General features: G+C 38.0%; 1 protein-coding gene across 3 annotated transcripts in view; it reads left to right on the forward strand.

Annotated features, from left to right (window-relative positions):
- Nucleotides 1–19027, forward strand: part of LOC117402546 (kelch-like protein 29) — a 164841-nt gene that overhangs the window by 130333 nt on the left and 15481 nt on the right. For all 3 annotated transcript variants that reach the window (XM_034003804.3, XM_034003805.3, XM_034003806.3), the window contains exons 5-8: nt 156–294; nt 9237–9433; nt 11233–11492; nt 14834–15032. In XM_034003804.3, coding sequence (XP_033859695.2) covers nt 156–294; nt 9237–9433; nt 11233–11492; nt 14834–15032 — 795 coding nt within the window. The remainder of the gene's footprint in view (nt 1–155; nt 295–9236; nt 9434–11232; nt 11493–14833; nt 15033–19027) is intronic.

Genomic DNA, 19027 nt, shown 5'->3' on the forward strand with positions numbered 1-19027 from the left:
ATTTTATGTTAATCAAATACTGAGCCTGCTTATGTCATGTAATAAGATACAATACAATTGTTGATGTTTCTTTTTTTTTCTTTCATTTAAAAAAAAAAAAACAAAAAAAATCTCTTGATCGGAACGTGGCAATGTCTGTCTTTTCTGTTCTACAGAAATGTTGAAGGAGCTGAACCAGCAGCGCAGAGCGAAAGAGTTTACAGACCTGAAAATTATTGTTGAAGGCAAAGAGTTTGAAGTCCACCAAAATGTTCTAGCTTCCTGCAGTTTGTATTTCAAGGACCTGGTTAAAAGGTTTGCCTTCCTCCCAGCTGTTGATCTGGTCTGTTCTTTCGTAGGGCGCATTTGTGTCGCTTTTTCCCCCCCTCTTTTGCAGGTGTCTGAAGACTGAGTCTCCTGTCACAGAGCCAGTAGCCATCCCTTCTACCACTCAAATGAATGTATTTCTAAATGGAACAAATCCACCCTTGTCTTACCTTTTCATCTCCGTAGAATAAGTTTAACGGGTTTCAGTACTTGTGGAAGAGATGTTCCATGACTGGGGATCTATGTACAGTACATACAGTAGGAGACTTGACATGTATTTTGCAATTTTTTGTTCTCATTTTCATGTATTACTTATAGTATTCTGTGTCAAAAGCGGTAGGGAGGCTAAAACAAAAAAAAAAAAAGTGATAATTAAATATTGGCTTTAAAATATGTTTAACACTTTCCCCTACCTGTAACTGTTGTAGTAAAGGCTGATTTAAAGTTCTAAGACACATGTCGCTTTTACAGTCTGTTTTGTAGAGCTTACTGCTGCAGGTTCATTTAAGTTGCTACACTGCAACATCAAAACTGTTAGTAAATGGGAAAGTGTTAACACTAGAATAGAGTACACGCAAGAAGTAGCTATTGTACTTTCTTGCAATTTGATGTACGCTAATGGATTCATAGCAATGCAGTCATATATATAGTAAGCTGTTCTGCCTTTATTTCTTCAAGTCACTGGTCGATGTCCAGTTTTAACTGAGCTTTTTCATTCTTTGCAATTCCCTGTCTGTTTGTTTTTCGTGTTTTTTAATTTGTTTTTTCTGCCCCCCCCCCCATTTAAAATTAACAAATGGGAATGTGCATCTTTGTTTGTTTGTAGTCCCTTGACAGCATAAGAAAAACCCTTTAGGTCACTTAAATATTCTTTATGTCTTGTACTGCATATTGGATAGAAAACAAATGTTTGTTTTTTTTCTTCATATCATTACAACCTTATTCTGTGGCATGCAGTTGTTATGTTTTCAGTTGTTGTTTTTATTTATTTTCTTTTTCTGCTCATTTGCTTACATAACACACCATTTTCCTTGACGTCTATTTCTGAACAGGACTGGAGCATTGACCACTTACTTGCCTGCCTGTATCCAAATTAACCTGGGTCTAAATGCATTTTGTCCACAGGATGCCACTTAGAACAGGAACACAAGCTGAGTGGTTTTCAGCACAATTCACAGCAACCGCTGCACCAACTGTAATGTATATTTCTTGAGATCTTTCTTCTGAATTTAGGCTTGGCTGCCAGAGCTAGAGGCAGCTCTTTAGTTTTTTTTGTTTGTCTTTCTTTCTAAAAACAAACTTCATAACAACATTCACCTCAAAATATCCCAAAGCACTTTACAATGGTGATATAAGTAAGAAAATAACAGGCCAGAGGTTGGTGGTTTTTTTTTTTTATTTTATTTTTTTTATTTTTTTTTTTTTATTAAGAATTGTTCCCTGTTTTGAATCAAGCAAGGTTGGGAGTTCAGTTAATTTCCTGATGTTGAAGCCTTTATCATTAGTGCAAGCAGTCAGATGAAAAGATATTATTGAATAGCAGCCTGTTATTATTGAAACCACAATTCTACTGTTCACTGGTCTTCAGAATAATATCAGTAAAAGTGCCCCAATTAGTATGTCGTATTCAAATATGTGTGGTGCCTGGAACATCCACTGCTAATCATGGGGTTTCTGTATTTCTGAGCTGGAGCTTTTGCAGCTTTGTATTTTGTGTTTTAGTACACCATCTACAGGTTTTCCATCAGCAGCAGCAACCCTGTGTCACTCAGTTTATCTGAATTTGCTCATTGGAGGGTGGGGGGGGGGTATTACGGTTTAGAACAGTGGTTCTCAACCCTGGTTCTCAAGTACCCTCAACGCTGCCTCGGGTACTGTAGTCTGAAATGACAAAAATACCTTACACTTATTTACCGTCTCACCAGAAGTTGCACGACAGTTTCAAAAATGGCAAATGAAAAAGGGATCTGTGTGATATGTGAGAATAATATATTTTAAAAAAAATCAACACAGCAGCTCTTGAGCCACTATTTTAAAAGTTTTAGACAGCAAAAAGTTAACAAACCAGATTAAGTGCGTGCGCACGCACATAATCTTCCACATCTCTTGGAAGTCCATATGGATCAAAAACGCGTTATTCTGCTTTAGGGCAAGTCAGAATCTCATGGGACAAAAAGGCAAGCACTGAAATGCCTCGCTTAAACAGTGCCCAACTTGCTGGAAATGTTGTGTAGTGATTTTTATATAGATTTTATATATTATATATTTTCTGTTACAACTTTGTTATGTGGAATGTAATAACGAGAACCAAAACAGTTCCCCTTTGTTTTACAGCATCATTTCCACGTTTGTTTTATTTGAAGTGTTTAAAGTTAAATTTCAGTTTTCATTTGCTTGTTCAGCTACAAAGCGCCACAAGTAAACCTCATGTTATTACGTTATGAAAACGTGTCTATTGACCACTGTTTACTGTGAAGAAATGGCAAGGAATAAAAAAAATATAATAATAATAATAAAATGCAGTGTCAACCATATTTACTATTTGTTTTGGGAATAAACAAAACAACGTTTAACTTGAACTGCTATTTGGCATCCTTTTGGTTTGTAGTTAATTCACTGGCGTAGAGTAAGGCCTACACAACGTATTCTTCACTCCTGGGATATTTTTCTATTTTAACACGTTACATATTGTAACGTTTTGCTGTAAAATAAAGGCGCACACACAGGGGGCCACGGCCCCTGCCCCAGCTGCTATGCTGTCCCTGCCTGCGTTCTGAGCGATATACAGAAATCTTGAAATTTCCCAATGTTTCTGCCCAAGTTACTAAATGCTGAAACACATGTTCTTTGTCTTTATTCCCTTGGAATAGCAGACCCTATTAGAACAGTATTTGTGTTATGTTGATCCCTTGTTTTCTAATCAGGCCATTGTTAGCCTATCGCAAACAGAATATAAAAAAAGTTGTTTATATTTGACAGGAAAAAACAGTCAAATGAAACTCACCAGTAGCTTACTTCTGTAAAAGACACATTTGATGTGCTGAAGAACAGGAGGGACATGTTCTTTTTAATCAAATATTTAGCAAATAGAAGAGTAAAATTGGTTTTAACTTAACAAAACAAAGTTGTTAGTTCAGAGAGCTGTTAGAGCCATTGTTGGCTACTTTGAGTTGGAAAAGACCAAGGTGCTGACATTAAAATCCATTGTTTCCTTCCATGATGTCACTGCTAGTTCTTACAGCTCCTGTGATAAATTGTCTTGATGTGGACTTATTAAGCTGTTTGGCCCCGCAGTCCTCAGGGAGAGCAATATAAATCATATTGTTGTATTTGGCCAAGTGATGGTGTTATGTAGTTTAAGTTCAGCCATCGGCTCCTAGAAACTGATTACAGATGTTGAGCATATATTACAGTAAGCAAAAACATAAATGTACTGTATACTGTTACATCACACACAGAACTGCCAAGTAATGTGGATCAGGAGCTCGCATTGAATACATGCAAAATAGGAGGCTGTGTGGTCCAGTGGTTAAAGAAAAGGGCTTGTAACCAGGAGGTCCCCGGTTCAAATCCCACCTCAGCCACTAACTCATTGTGTGACCCTGAGCAAGTCACTCAACCTCCTTGTGCTCAGTCTTTCGGGTGAGACGTAATTGTAAGTGACTCTGCAGCTGATGCATAGTTCACACACCCCAGTCTCTGTAAGTCGCCTTGGATAGAGGCGTCTGCTAAATAAATAAATAAATAATAAATAGTCTCTCTGCGTTTTAGACCAGCAGCAATATCGCACTTGGCCCACCAAGGGTGCACCTGCATGCCTGGATCCAGTGAATCAGTGGGAGGCATGAGAATCAATTAAGAAGGTTGCCATTTCAAAATGTCATATGAAAAACCTTGGTCTCCTGCAGTCAAGCTGTGAAATTATATGTGAACCTTCTTGAACCATCTTGGGGTGGCTGTCAAAAGTGATGCCAGTTTCAGTCCTTTATACTTTAAGTTTTTTAATGAAATACAGTGAACTTTTCTTGGAAACGTGACGCGTCATGTAATAGAATCGTAGTTCTTTACAGTTTTGTTAAATAGCCATTGCTGCTACTTTTGTAAGTGCAGTAGTGGAGTTAACAGTAGTAGAGTCAGGTAAAATTAAAGAAAAGTTGTAGTAATATGTTCATTTAAAAAAAAAAAAAATTAAATAGCTGAATAATATGTGCATCTGTGTGCTATATTCATTTTCTTGATCCGTGTGTTTGTATTGTTTCTAATGCGATTTTTTTAAAGTAAGCAGTCCAAGGACAAGGATGTTTTGCCTCCCATCACTTGGCACGGTAATCAGCTCAGTTTCTTTGTTTTATTTTATAAGCGTATAATCGTTACGATTAGTCATCTTGATCTGACAGGGTAGCTCAGAGGGGCAAATTGTACTGTGCCTCTGATAAACAAATGAATAAATGAGATTGCTAATTACAGTAGTGAGAAGAAACCATCTGTTATTTTCAAACAGGACCGAGCCAGTAATCTCCGTAGTACCCTGTCAGGCAGGTACTGTCTATCTCAGAATCAAACACCAATGGCAGTTAAATATACAAATATTTTATTTAAACTAATCCTATTTATGATCTTGCATTTAACAGAAAAGCCAGTAAAAGGTGGCAGTTCCGAAGATATACCAATGAAACGTACTGTAGGTAGCATAACACATTTTTGTTTCTACAACCACTGAAAAGATATTATTTACCCTTAAAGCAGATTTTCTTTTCTTCTCATCTCCCAATAAACTTGATGTTGCTCCCGCTAAGCTAAATGTAAATTAGCTTTTTGTTACACTCTGCTGTTCACAGCAAGATTGAGAGCATGCCAACGTTTGTCAGATGGCCAAAACAAAAGCTATAGCTTTTAAGGGTAAAGTCTCTAAATACAGCACTTGGCTTTTTAAACCACCAGCAAACCTGTAATAAAAAGATCACCAGTAACAGCACCGATATCGCAGCAGACAGATACTGTATCTCTTGTTCACGATGCTTTTGCTCAGCCGTCAGCAATCCTAAAAGCAGGCTGACGTGTCTGATTTACTAAAGCCGTGATTGTGTGACAGTACTGTACAAAGAGTTTTAAAAAGCAGTTGCCAAACAGAGTGTAAGGGAAAAGTAATAGATTGGAGCCACTGTGTAACTACAACTACATTTAGTGCAGCTGACTCTTCTGCTTGCCCCCCACAAAGTCTTAAGCCTCTTCCATGCCAAGGGCGCTCGACAAAGACTTGCATGAATAATCCAGCTGCTGGATACTCCTGATAAACCAGCCGAGGTTTGCTACTCATATTGTCTCTGAGCCCCTACTACTTGTGTCTCTCTCTCACTGTCATCTGCGGTAAACAGATTACATTATACAGGAAGCTACAGTGCTGGAACTTTTAAGATTAAGTCATTCAGTCTTAATTTTAGTTCCAGGTTTAAATTACTCCTCCAAATTAGGCTGACCAAATGTTACATTTGTAACAGTTGGATACCGTCCATATTTAATGGGCAGCAGTGTGGAGTAGTGGTTAGGGCTCTGGACTCTTGACCGGAGGGTTGTGGGTTCAATCCCTGGTAGGGGACACTGCTGCTGAACCCTTGAGCAAGGTACTTTGCCTAGATTGCTCCAGTAAAAACCCAACTGTATAAATGGGTAATTGTATCTAAAAAATAATGTGATATCTTGTAACAATTGTAAGTCGCCCTGGATAAGGGCGTCTGCTAAGAAATAAATAATAATAATAATAATAATACCCCCCCCCCCCCTTTTTTTTCTCTCTATCTGATTTTCACATATTCTCCAAACGACTGTGAAACCTGTAGAAACAGCCACCTGAGCAAACAGCATTTTTTCCACCAATACTGTGCACTAGTTAATCCTGAAGGTATTGGTACATGGTTCAAGTAATACATTACTGTGACTATTGCCTTTTATTGCATGTGGTCCCTATTCTTTGCAACACATTTATCTACAACAGTGAGGCACCAAACATCCTCTCTTACTCTTTAATGGTATCGCAATGTGTGCAATTCACTACTGTAGCTTGTTTTTGAAGAGCAAGTAGATTATTATTATTATTATTATTATTATTATTATTATTATTAACTAGAACTGCAACTAGAACTGAAGAGCAGCTTTCAGAAGTCCCAATATCAGTTTTGCATTACACTGCAGTAAATGAGTTGCTCTGTGTATTTCTACCAAAAAGACTGTGAGCATATGAGTGCATTAAATAGGATTATATGGCATTGTTCTCTGTAATGTCAAATGTTAAGTCTGAATTGTTTGAATTCCTTAACTTAAATTTATATTTTATGCACACACAGTAGGATTTTTTGTTCTTATACCCGTATCGACCCTGGTACTTTGAATTGTGCCCTCTGGATGTACAATTAACATGCATTGCCACTTCATTTATGGAAATTTCAGCCCTTCATCTGACAGCCAATATTTAAAATACTTCATAACCTTTAAATGAACTGCCTCAAGTGTCTAGAAAACAAAACACGTCTGATTTTAAAGGGATTTCTTTTATATATTGTCTACATTTTCCTGATATTTAATTTCTTATCTGTTTTTAATATCCTCATGTAATCAGTCCATGTTCTGTGCCGTTCCTTTAGTTCATTGTTGCTTCTGCCAAGATCATTATTTTCCATGTTAACTTAAAATTAACGAAAAGGGTGATTTCAAGGAAGCCCATAAGTAAAGTGATCCTGTGCAACACGAATATGCTTCCCCCATTACAATTAGACTTGAATACTATTTCATAAGCAATGTTTGCTAGAATAGCTTGTAAATATGGCACATAGTGATTTTTATGAAATTGAATATTACGAATGTAGATTTAAAAGTATGCATTTGAAGCTAAACTTAATTTTAATTTTACTTGAGCATTTGCAGTATTAACTTTAGCTTCAAACTACTTTGTGTATTTACTACAAAATAACCTATTTTGTATCCTATTAGACAATATCTTTCAGGCCTTTCTTTAATGTTCTAGGCAGCCTAGTGGTTTGGGCTAATGACTGGAAGCTTCTACAGATTATCAGATTCAAACTCCAACTTTATAAGTTAAGAGGAGGACTTTGTCGTCTTGTACACGGATATAAAAGGCAGAGATGGGTTTGAGAAGTGTGCTTATTAATTATCCTTAAAAGAAAGATTGTCTTGTACATTTTTGTGTTTTTTGTAATTATCAATTTGGCTGCATCTTTTGACTCTGCCTGTTTTGTCAGTGTGATTAGAACAGTGGTGTATGGATAGATACTGTAATGAGAGTAACATAGAATATATGTAAGAGGGAGTGTGTATATGTGTGTGTGTGTGTGTATATATATATATATATATATAATATATATATTATACACACACACACTTATACTGTGTGTATATATATACACATATATAACAATGAATCACTGCTGTTTTCTTCGTTTCACCCTAAATGGGGAAAATAGTGATTTTTGTTTGAGCTATCTACTGTACCACCTCTTCCTAAATACAAAATGAACATGTTGCTCTTTGAAAAACCAGAAGGCAATTTCCATTACAAAAGCAGTGAAACAAAGCGAATAGCTAATGCAGTTCTCAAACTGAACTGATTGACCCAAACTATTGAGCATGTTGACAGGTTTTATTTCCTCCACCACGCATTATCCGTTTCTTACTTACTAAACACCTTTTTTTGTTATCACAATTACGAATATTACCATTAATAATAAACTCTGTTTGCTTTTCAGGAATAACATTTTCGCTTTTACACACCCACAGGAAACCCACCTTCATCAGTACTGTATCTGTTCCTTCTTTATCAGTCTGAGCAACAACTAATGTCTCGGTTCAAATGCAGGCAATGGTGATGTTTGCAGATGGTGTGTTTTATTCAGGGAGCTCTCAGTTTAAGAGAGCCTAGGCCACAGTCATGGAACTCCTGAAGGATGGCTGCTGGCTTCCTGTGGCAGAAATAATTCTCTTCCCCTCCTCTCTGCTCTAACCATTTTGTCTGTCTATCCTGTCTGTATTCAGTTTACAAAGCAATACCATTAAGGGCTTTTTAATGTATGCTGAGAAGGGGACACTCCTTTAAAAAAAAAAACATTACTGTACCAAATCACTTCAATCAAAGAGGAGAATCAAGATAACCACACTAGGTTCTAAAAAATATTTATATATTAATACTGGCTATAAGATAAAATCGTTTTTTGTTTACAGCCAAATGGTTAACAACAGTTACTAGTAGTATTATCTGTATAACGTGTTATACTGCTTTGGAGGCAGCTGGTCTTCAGGGGACTTGGTGCTGTACGTTATTTCTTGTTCTAGAAATGTCACTCATAATAGGGCCTTTGTAGATTTATTTGAATCGCTGTGATTCATTTAAAAGAAGTGTGACTACATGATAGCCACATTAATCAGTGGAACTGAATCTCAAAATTGCATTAACAGGTGTACCCTTGACTGCATTTTAAATTGACTGCAATATTGATGATTAGATTAGATTATATAATATGCAGCATTACTAGTAGCAAAGTATTTATGTCCAGATTTAAAAACCCTAGACATGAAAAACCTTGATATTCCTCTTGAGAGCTCATGATCTTCAAAAAGGTATTGTGTCCCCTTTAAAAAGCTAATCCCATTTTCCTTTCATTAATGTTGGCTCATTCATTATTATTTGCAACCTTTGTTTGTTTTGGTTTTTTTTTGCATGCACAGTAGCAATTGACACTGCACAATAGCAATTGTATGCTGTGCTTTAGAGAACCTTCTCTTTCAGATGCAGTCTAAATAAATAATACAATTTTAGTCCATAATATGAAGACATTATTATTTTTTTTCTTTGCTGTTGCATATTGAATAGAATCTGTCAGCGAGAGCGCATGTGCCTCTAACCGTGTGTCTGCTGTTGATAGGTCGTCCAGTGAGAGTCGGAACGGTGAGAAGTTAGAGCTGACCATGGCCAACATAGACGCTGACGTTCTGGAACTTCTGCTGGAGTTTGTTTACACAGGCTCCCTGATCATAGACTCGGCCAACGCCAAAACTCTGCTGGAAGCAGCCAACAAATTTCAGTTCAATACTTTCTGCAAAGTCTGTGTGTCTTTCTTAGGTATGTTGGTGATTGGAGTTCAGAAATCCTCTCTGTTTGTTTGGGACATCTAATGGCATATAATAATACCAGTAAAATTAAAGTACCCTAAATTCAAAATATGGGAACCTGGATAATAAATGCTTAGTTGACATTACAACTTTAAACCACTTGTTAAACTATATACAGTGAAGATTTGTGCTTTTGACAGGGTGCACTAAGAGGGATTAATACATTTTTAAATAAATGTGTACCAAAAACAAATGTATCCATGATTAACATGTCACTGATGATGAAGAATAGGTTTTTAATTTATTCTCATTTAAGATACTGTTTCCCATAATATATATTGCATGCTATCTTGCGTTGCTGAAAATTGTTGCCTAGGATCATACTGCATGGTCGTAGCCTTAATTAGTTACACATTCTAAACATAGCAACTGTTTTTCTTGCAAACCTAATGTGATAAGTAGTGGAAGAGGATTAGAATGATTGGAATGCATATCCTTAAGATAAAGCTAAGGCATAAAGGGGGGACAAATCTGGGTAAGTAATTATTGTGCAGTAGTATTATGCTGGGCAGTGGTCAGAAAATGATTGTCAATATGTGGATAGATGCTGGAAAGACCCAACATAATTTGAGGTTTCCTTTTGGGTTTGGTACTAGTGACCACAGTTGCATAGTTTTCATGACTTAATAGATTTCAGACACTCCATACAATCTGTGAACCAAAGCTGCCAAACCAGTCTGGATGAGATGTCTATTAAAATTAAACAGTAGCCTTAGGTATGTCCAAGGCCATCACTAGCTATGAGGACACAGAGGTCGTGTCCTCGTTTTTTTGCATCATCAGTGCTGATGCTCATGTAAAAATTCTGGTAAAGTACAAAAGATTCTTTCGTTTTCTCTGCTGGTTTGCCATGTAAAATAGATTTGGAGGTTGAATAGTAAAAACCAAGCAGTCATATAAATACTGCCAGCTATAGCTTGAAACCTAAGTTTGACCTTGGTGGAATGTCAGCTCTGGTTACGATGCTGGGTATGTTCTGGGATGTCTAAACGAAAAAAAAACAAATACACTCCCGTCATAAACTAGGATTGGATCACTATATTATTATTATTATTATTATTATTATTATTATTATTATTATTATTATTATTATTATTATTCATTTAGCAGACACTTTTATCCAAAGTGACTTAGAGTCTAGGGGGTGGACTATGAATCACAGCTTCAGAGTCACTTACAATAGGACCTCGGTTTTACGTCTCATCCGAAGGACGGAGCACAAGGAAGTTAAGTGACTTGCTCAGGGGCACACACAGTGAGTCAGTGGCTGGGATTGAACTGGGAACCTCCTGCTAACAAGCCCCTTTCTTTAACCACTCGACCACCAAGCCTCCTATGTCCTATATATCACACTAACCAGAACCAGAATATATACACTGTTATATAAACAATAAAATCAATGCAACTGGTAAAGTCCTTGATGTGTCCTAGATCTGTTTTGTCAAAAGAACAATTCATCCAGCAAGTTTTAAATGATCGTTTTGTATCAGCTACAGTACCTGGTTAGGACTAGAATCCTCCACATTGTTCTGTTAACTGACTTGCACAATAAATAAAAATAAATCAATACATGAAATATTGAACGCAGTGAATTTGTGAAGGGTCCTTGCACAGTAAAGTACACTGTAGCACTTGGGCAATTTACTGTCAACATGACCTAACCGTGAATTCAACTGAATTTGAGAATTATCTTCTTGTGAAATATGCACTGCTTTTTGTGTTACAACTGAACTGCATGCTGTCTTTCAGAAAAACAGTTGACTGCCAGTAACTGCCTGGGAGTGTTAGCCATGGCCGAGGCGATGCAGTGCACTGAACTGCACAACATGGCCAAAGCCTTTGCCCTGCAGAACTTTCCCGAAGTCGCAAGCCAGGAGGAGATCCTCGGTATCTCCAAGGAGGATTTTATCAGCTACATGTCAAATGACAGCCTCAACACCAAAGCAGAGGAGCTGGTGTATGAAACAGTGATAAAATGGATTAAGAAAGATCCTGTAAACAGAGTTCAGGTGAGGCTGTTTTATGTGATGCACTGTGCAATACTTTCGGAAGGGTCTTTAGATAGACGAAAATAGCCATTTGGTTGATTTAACATATTTCTGGAGATGGAAGTGACACGTCTTGCATTTAAAATGTTTCAGATTCTGAATGTTGTTGGGTGCATTTGTACAGTATTTTGCTGAACTTTGACCTGGTTTCCTGGGTAACCACTGCCTTGTACTGTAGTTAGGACAGTTCTTGTAGCTTGTAGGAGGCAGGTGGACAAATGGCTAATACAAATTGATGCAGTGTGTCCTGCATGCGGCCACCAATGGGATTCTTTGCCGCAGACCTTCAGACTGTATCCACCTTCAGACTTCTGCAGCCCCTCTCTTAAACCTTACAGTGGTCTCAGTAATGGTTTCTGCTATGCAACTTTCATTTAGTCCATTTCACTGCTGTTGTAATGGTTTCTCATACCTCAACTGCTTCCCTTTATGCTACCAAAAATGTTGGTGGCCATATTCTGTCATTACTCGTTCTTGTGTTTTTTACCATAACTTACCAAGTTACTAAAACAAAGTTATTGTTACCGAAAAGAAAAGTGCTAATTTTCTCAAAATGCTCCAGACTAGTTAATTATATCGATCATCAAATCTATATCTGAAGCTTGCAAACAGTCACTGCTACTTGTAAATTTCTGCATCCATTTCTGCAGGGGATTTATATCAGGCATAACCCTAACAATCAATCACATGCGGTTAATAGGTGTGTGTTTTTTTTTTTTAAATATCTCAAAAGCATATACTTGGTGTTCTGCATTTTCTTTTTTATCTTTAAAAAAACATTCCAATAATTTTTCGGAGTTTATTTTACATGCATTAAAATAGGGATAAAATCGGTAAAAAAAAAAGTTTTTAATTGAAAATCTGTAAAAATCGGGTGAAAAATTCTCAGTATACACACTTTACATGTGGAATGTGATGCGTAGCAGTTTCTGATTAAGTTTAATGCCCCTGGCATGTATGATGAGCAGAATCTGCACATCGAAGTCACATTTTCCCAAGTTAGCTGGTACTTTGTTAACGTTTGGGCAATCGTTGTGCTGACGGAAATAGTATCTGCAGAAGGTGTGAACATGACATCGGCACAAAGCAACCTAGGTTTATTCGCCTTGAAATCGTAAAGAAAAGAAAAAATGACAGAACTGGGTGGTGCAAGCCATCGGGAGACGCGTCAAAAATCACACTGGACATTTCAATCAGTGCGTTCCATATTTACGATTAAGATTGTTGGCGTTAGGCAGTGTTTTTGCTGATGGACAGTACTGTCGCACAAAGTCACCGATACATACCTCTCTGCAATAAACAGTGGCTGTCCAGCAAAGCACAGCGCTGTGATAAACTCATTAACGCATTCGTTCTGCTCTCTTTTTATTACAGCGCGTGTAAAAGCCGTGAACCTGTACCTCAGTGCAGCAGTATTTGCAACGCTATGCATCCTCTTCCTCATCTGACCCACTTCTGCTATTTTTGCTTTTTGTATCCTTCGAAACATTAATTTTCTTTTGAATATTCATAAACTGATTTTAGATTTTCTCTCCATTCCTCAGCCACTAAAAATATTATATTTTCGTGCAAGTATTACAATTTAGTTTTTGCTCTAGCTAGTAGTTACTAAGCCCAGCAATTTGCCAGAATAATCGAGCTTTGATTGGCCAATATAACCAGGTGATAGTGTGTTTGTGAAGTGACAGAGAGCCACGTTTGAACGTTATTTGATCCTGTGACGTCTAAACCTCTGCTGTATCCTGGGATACAGTGTAGGGCTGCTTATTACAATGTCAGAGTCAAAATAAAACAGTATTTGAATCAAAATATGGTGTATTTCCTAGAAAATAGTACCAGGAAAATATTGAATAATAGACAAAGATCGGGTATAAATCAGTAAAAACCGACATACAGTAGAATAAACCGGAAACACGGAAAACTACGTATACTGGACCAGAACACAATATTGAAGCTATTTACTGTATGTATGTATGTATGTATGTATGTATGTATGTATGTATGTATTACTTTCTGGAATTGAAAGCCCAGATTAGTTCTGGGAAATGGTCAATAGGAAGACCTATTAACACCAACACTCTTACTCCCTGCATGTAAAAAGCATGAGAAATGTCACTGTGGAATGGGTTATGACTAGGAAAACAAGCTCACAATAAAGATTAGTGCAGTAACCTCCTGATATTTTTATATTGCAGTATAAAATCAGTCATACAAAAAAGGGGGGTTCAATATGCAAGACCCAAGAAAAAACTCAAAAGGGTCTGAATGTTTCTGCAGTAGACAAATTCCTCCTATATTGTTTTGATTAGACAGCTTGCCGAATAAAACCAACTGGACTTTTACTAGTGAGAAATGTGCCAATTGAATTGGTCTAGGACTCAGTTTTAAAGTAATTATTTAGGTGTAAAGCATACAAGCAAGTTTGGAGATAATTGGGCTTATAAGGCAACAATCACATTGGTTTTAAAGATCATGAATAAATGATATTAATAGCATAGTGTCTAACCTTATATAGGGACATTTAATTATTAAATTAAACCCTTTATCCTTAATTTCAGTAACTATTGATTTGTCTGGATGACAAGCATTGTATAAGTTACACAGCAAATAATATTATTGACATCCCTGCAAAGCAGCCTGGGACAGCAGTTTTCTGATGGCCTTTGCTCAAAACAAAATGTCAAGCAATACAGTTTTAATGATGTAATTGCAAGTAGGCTGTCTGCTTCCTTAACTCTGTCCACTCAAGTCTCCATAAATATATTTTTTAAATCTTGTCCACTCAAGTCTCCATAAATATATTTTTTAAATCTTAATCCTGGGGGGGCTCCCAAGTGGCCCATCCTCCCTATAGCCTGGTGGTCGCCGGTTCGAGTCCAGGCTATTCCACTGCCGACCATAGACGGGAGCTCCCAGGGGGTGGCGCACAATTGGCCAAGCGCTGCCTGGTGGGGAGGGTGTAGGTCGGCCAGGGTGTTCTCGGCTCACTGTGCACCTGCGACCCCTGTAGACTGGCCGGGTGCCTTTATTTTTAATATTTTAGTTTTGTATTTGTGATATTTTTTTATCCTCCCCTCGGTAAACTCAGATTTGCAGTGAAACAAAACATTATAGACAAGTTACAAGTAACCTCTCCAGAGCAAGCTGACATTTTTAAATGGCATGTCGGCACATTGAGTCCTGTAGTCTTTTGCTGTAACAGACCCTTCTCAGAGGGGCATATCAGTGAAGGGATTGTTTAGACAAGGTTGGTCATGACTCCCCTGTGGTAAAACTTGTGTGTCTGCCTCTTTCTTTTCCAGCATGCTTCGGAGTTGCTGGCCGTGGTGCGTTTGCCCTTCATCCACCCCAGTTACCTGTTAAACATTGTTGACAATGAGGAGTTGATAAAGTCTTCAGAGGCCTGTCGGGACCTGGTCAACGAAGCGAAGCGTTATCACATGCTGCCACACGCTCGGCAGGAGATGCAGACACCAAGGACTAGACCTCGGCTATCAGCAGGTACGAGACCTTTCACCTAGTTTCTTTCAATCCGTTTTTTGGAACCTGCCTCGCATAGATTACTGAGTAATGCACAGAATTTTTAGGTGTAACCTTTCCCACGTGCCCTTTCTGTTTAAAAACATATCCAGCGTAGATTGTTTCATAATTTTCGTGCTTTTCTCAGTGCACGCTGTTTCAAACTGAATTGGCCTTATTTTCGAATTAGCCAACCAAGGTCTTTGTTTTCACTGAGAGAATAACACATTCACACTGGAGAAAATTCAGTGCCAGTCACTATTGAGAGAGTTTTTATCCAGGTAGAGTTTGTAAAAAACGATCGTTTTAATAGGGCTAATTTCCATTGGGGGGAAAAGAAAACGGTTCTTGCTGCTTGGATCGTTAATGGGGGTTCGTTATAAGAAGGCTTCGTTATAGTGACGTTAGACGTGTGTGTGACTTATTTATTTAATTTTTTTAAACTTTAGACTTTACTAGTTTAAGTTGTTGGAGATTTGAATAAAGACACCTTTCTGAAACATATTTACATATTTGAAACATTGGAGAATATTTTAAATTATATAACATATGTAAATGCTATTCAGCATCTGATTTATGAATCATGCCATTGTAACTGTGTCTCCTCTACCAAGGGAAAGCCATGATCGGGCAGCAGTGTGGAGTAGTGATTAGGGCTCTGGACTTTTGACCGGAGGGTCGTGGGTTCAGTCCCTGGTAGGGGTTCTGCTGCTGTACCTTTGAGCAAGGTACTTTGCTCCAGTAAAAACCCAACTGTATAAATGGGTAATTGTATGTAAAAATAATTTAACCTGAAAAAAGAAACAAGGGCAGGTGTCACAAATGGAGATTAGATAAAGGGGCATTCAGAACAGAAAATAGGAGGCACTTTTTTTACACAGAGATTTGTGAGGGTCTGGAACAAACTCCCCAGTAATGTTGTTGAAGCTGACACCCTGGGATCCTTCAAGAAGCTGCTTGACAAGATTCTGGGATCAATAAGCTACTAACAACCAAACGAGCAAAATGGGCCAAATGGCCGCCTCTCATTTGTAAACTTTCTTATGTTCTTATATTGTATACACTATAACATTTAGATTTAAAAAAAAAAAAAAAAAAAATTTTAAAAGCAGGTCGGAACACTTTAACACTAGGACTGGAGATATACTCATACCTAGAAGGCTCGCAGCCGTCTTTCTGACGGCTGTATTCAAAACACTGTAAATAGTATAACTAAAGGAGAAACAGTCAGATGTAATTTTTTTTTTTTTTTTATTGAGTACGTCACATAAACATCTGAACAACTGAATAAATAAACATCTGAACAGACATCGGTTTACAACACACATTTATAAAACTGAAACGACTTTTCAACAGAAATCGGTTTAATATAAGATGAGCAAAAGCAACTGAACAACGTAGATAAATAAACTTAGAAAAAAACATTTTACAGAAGCGCACAGCACAAGAAGTTATAAAAAATAAAAATAAATCTTTTTTTCGAACAAAATGGTATTCCTTTACCTTGAGTCTAAGGCTGTTCACAATCAACACAGATAATGCGCTTCTCCGCGCCGCTTTTCTGCACAGGGCACAGCTGTCCGAAGCTTCAGCTGTGGGTACATGCTTGGCAGTCTCCCTCTGTTCCAAATGCTTCTTGTGAAGTTCCTGTGCTAATTGTAAAATATATTCTCTCCTTGGTAAATTCTTCTCTGTGCATTCTTAGTAAAGTACTCAGGAGTTGATGGCTGCTAGGTCCAATACATTGTAAAACACCTGAACAGACCACCGTCGGGAGCCAGCTTTCACAGAATACTTGAAATCCGTGCCATCTGATCCAAAACATCACCTCCATATTTTGTTGCGTTGTAAAACTCCACGGTCTCTGGTATTTATTTTCACTATTCCCGATGCTAATTGACTGACCAAAGCAGCACAGCTGGCAAGCAGGCGCCAGCCTTCAAAGACTGATTGAAAACAATAGACTGTCACTCATTCACTCAGACAGAGAGTAGAGACTAATCTGATTACAGCTAAACACATTGCGGACTGGTAAATAAAAAAATAAAGTAGAATACTGTTCTGTGTAATCAAAATACAATTGTTTTCTGTGTGGCCGTCAATGTGACTGCTCCCGGGGCTTTTAGGTATAATATAATATATCTCCTTTATTTCTGCACTCCCACGTTTCATGCTTTGTGAGAATATTTAATACATATGGACAGAAAGGTACATGAACGCACAGCCCCATATGTGTTACACAACTGGAGAAAATTACATTTTAAAACCAAAACCTGCCAAAATGACTGCTGCAGGGCTTCTAGTGTTAAACCCACATTATATTTTTTAATTTAATTTTTTTATCGTTTACACTATATAATTTGTTTTGTAACGGCACACTGGGGGAATGAGGCAGAACAGAAATCTGGTATCCCAGAGGACAGAGACACACTGATACTGGGGTTACAAACCAAATCTTGACACTTTTGTTAGAGCAGTACCTCTTGGAGGAATAGAAAATACAAAGAACCACAGCACATCAAACAAGATGAACATCAAAACTTGCTTGACCTGATAATCGAGAGTAATATAGCGGCCTGCGCAAAGGGAAGCAGCTGTGTGACTCACTTGCAAGTGAAATAAAATGTAAAATGAAAAGTCAGCCGTAAAAAGACAACATGCCGAGCTCCTCAGTCACAGAGAACCTCAAGGCAACTTCAAGGCATAAAAAACCTTCAGGAGCTTGCTGTGACACCCCTGGTGACAGTGGGGGCAATCGGGCACAACTTTAGAAAATGTGTTAGTTATTTTAGTGGTTTAACAAAAATTATAATAATCATATCTGCTGCCATGTTGCTTTTGCTCCTTAATATCTCTTGGCTTCGTTATCTGTACCAAGTCTTTCTGTGTCATCTTGGGAGTTCCTATATGCTGAATCTCTTCTGTGCATCCTTGAATTATCTGCTTCCCTGCTGTACCAATCACAAACTACATACAGTTCACTGCACCCCTACTTTCCCGTTAACAATCCCTAAAAAACGCTTTTGTAGGCATGGCCACAAGTACAGCCATCCTTTCAGCGCAAGTGAAAGTTACTCTAAGTGCAGTACAAATCCTATTAATTCAGGCATCCGACGAGGCCTCAATGGTAATGCCGTAGGGACAGTGTGAGAGGGCTGAGCTGGCACAGTGTCTCGGCGCACTAACGCGCTGCGTCTTATTGCGTTGACCCTTTGCAATATAGTGTCATGCGCTTGATTCCCAGCAGGGGAGTTAATCTCATGATATGGAATGCAATGAGTTTTCCTGATCTCGGTCATGCTGGCTTATGATGGTGTGTGTGTGTGAGGGAGGGGGGGGGGGGGTTGGGAGAGGGAGTATATCGAACCTCAGATATTCTGTGCTAGCATGACAGCATATCATGCTGCTTTTAACTAGAAGGCCTGCTTTTCTCTTTGGGGGGTCTCTGTCAGATAGTGGTGTTTTGCTGATGCCAACAGTGGGTATAAGTGTGTGATGAAGGTGTCGGATCGTTGGGGAGAGATGTAAGAATGCGCTGCTTGATAACACAACAGACAGCTAAAGGTGTGACTTACAACAGAACTCGGTTCCCAGCTCACACAGTAGATACCTGCATGCATTGAGAAGAGAGTATTTCCCACCTTCATCTTGGCGAGTGATTGGCAGCCTATACAGAAACCGAGTAGGCATAAAGTCAGAAAGTGATACGTTGTCACATTGAAAGTGGTATGCTGTCAGATTTTGGTACATGTGCAATCAATTGCGATCTGATGGGTGTTTTCCTATTGTCAAACAGAGGTACATTTACCATTAATTATACATTATTTCTTTGCAAACTTGAACTGCAAACAGACAATCAATTTCTCCTAAAAAGAAGAAAAATTCACTACGAACAAGAGAAAATAAAAAGTCCACATAAAGTTGCAAAAAAAAAAAAAATTCAAATACACTTTCCCTTGACAAAGGTATGTTAAACA

This window comes from Acipenser ruthenus, chromosome 5 (genome assembly GCF_902713425.1).
Source record: "Acipenser ruthenus chromosome 5, fAciRut3.2 maternal haplotype, whole genome shotgun sequence".
Classification (NCBI taxonomy): Eukaryota; Metazoa; Chordata; class Actinopteri; order Acipenseriformes; family Acipenseridae; genus Acipenser; species Acipenser ruthenus.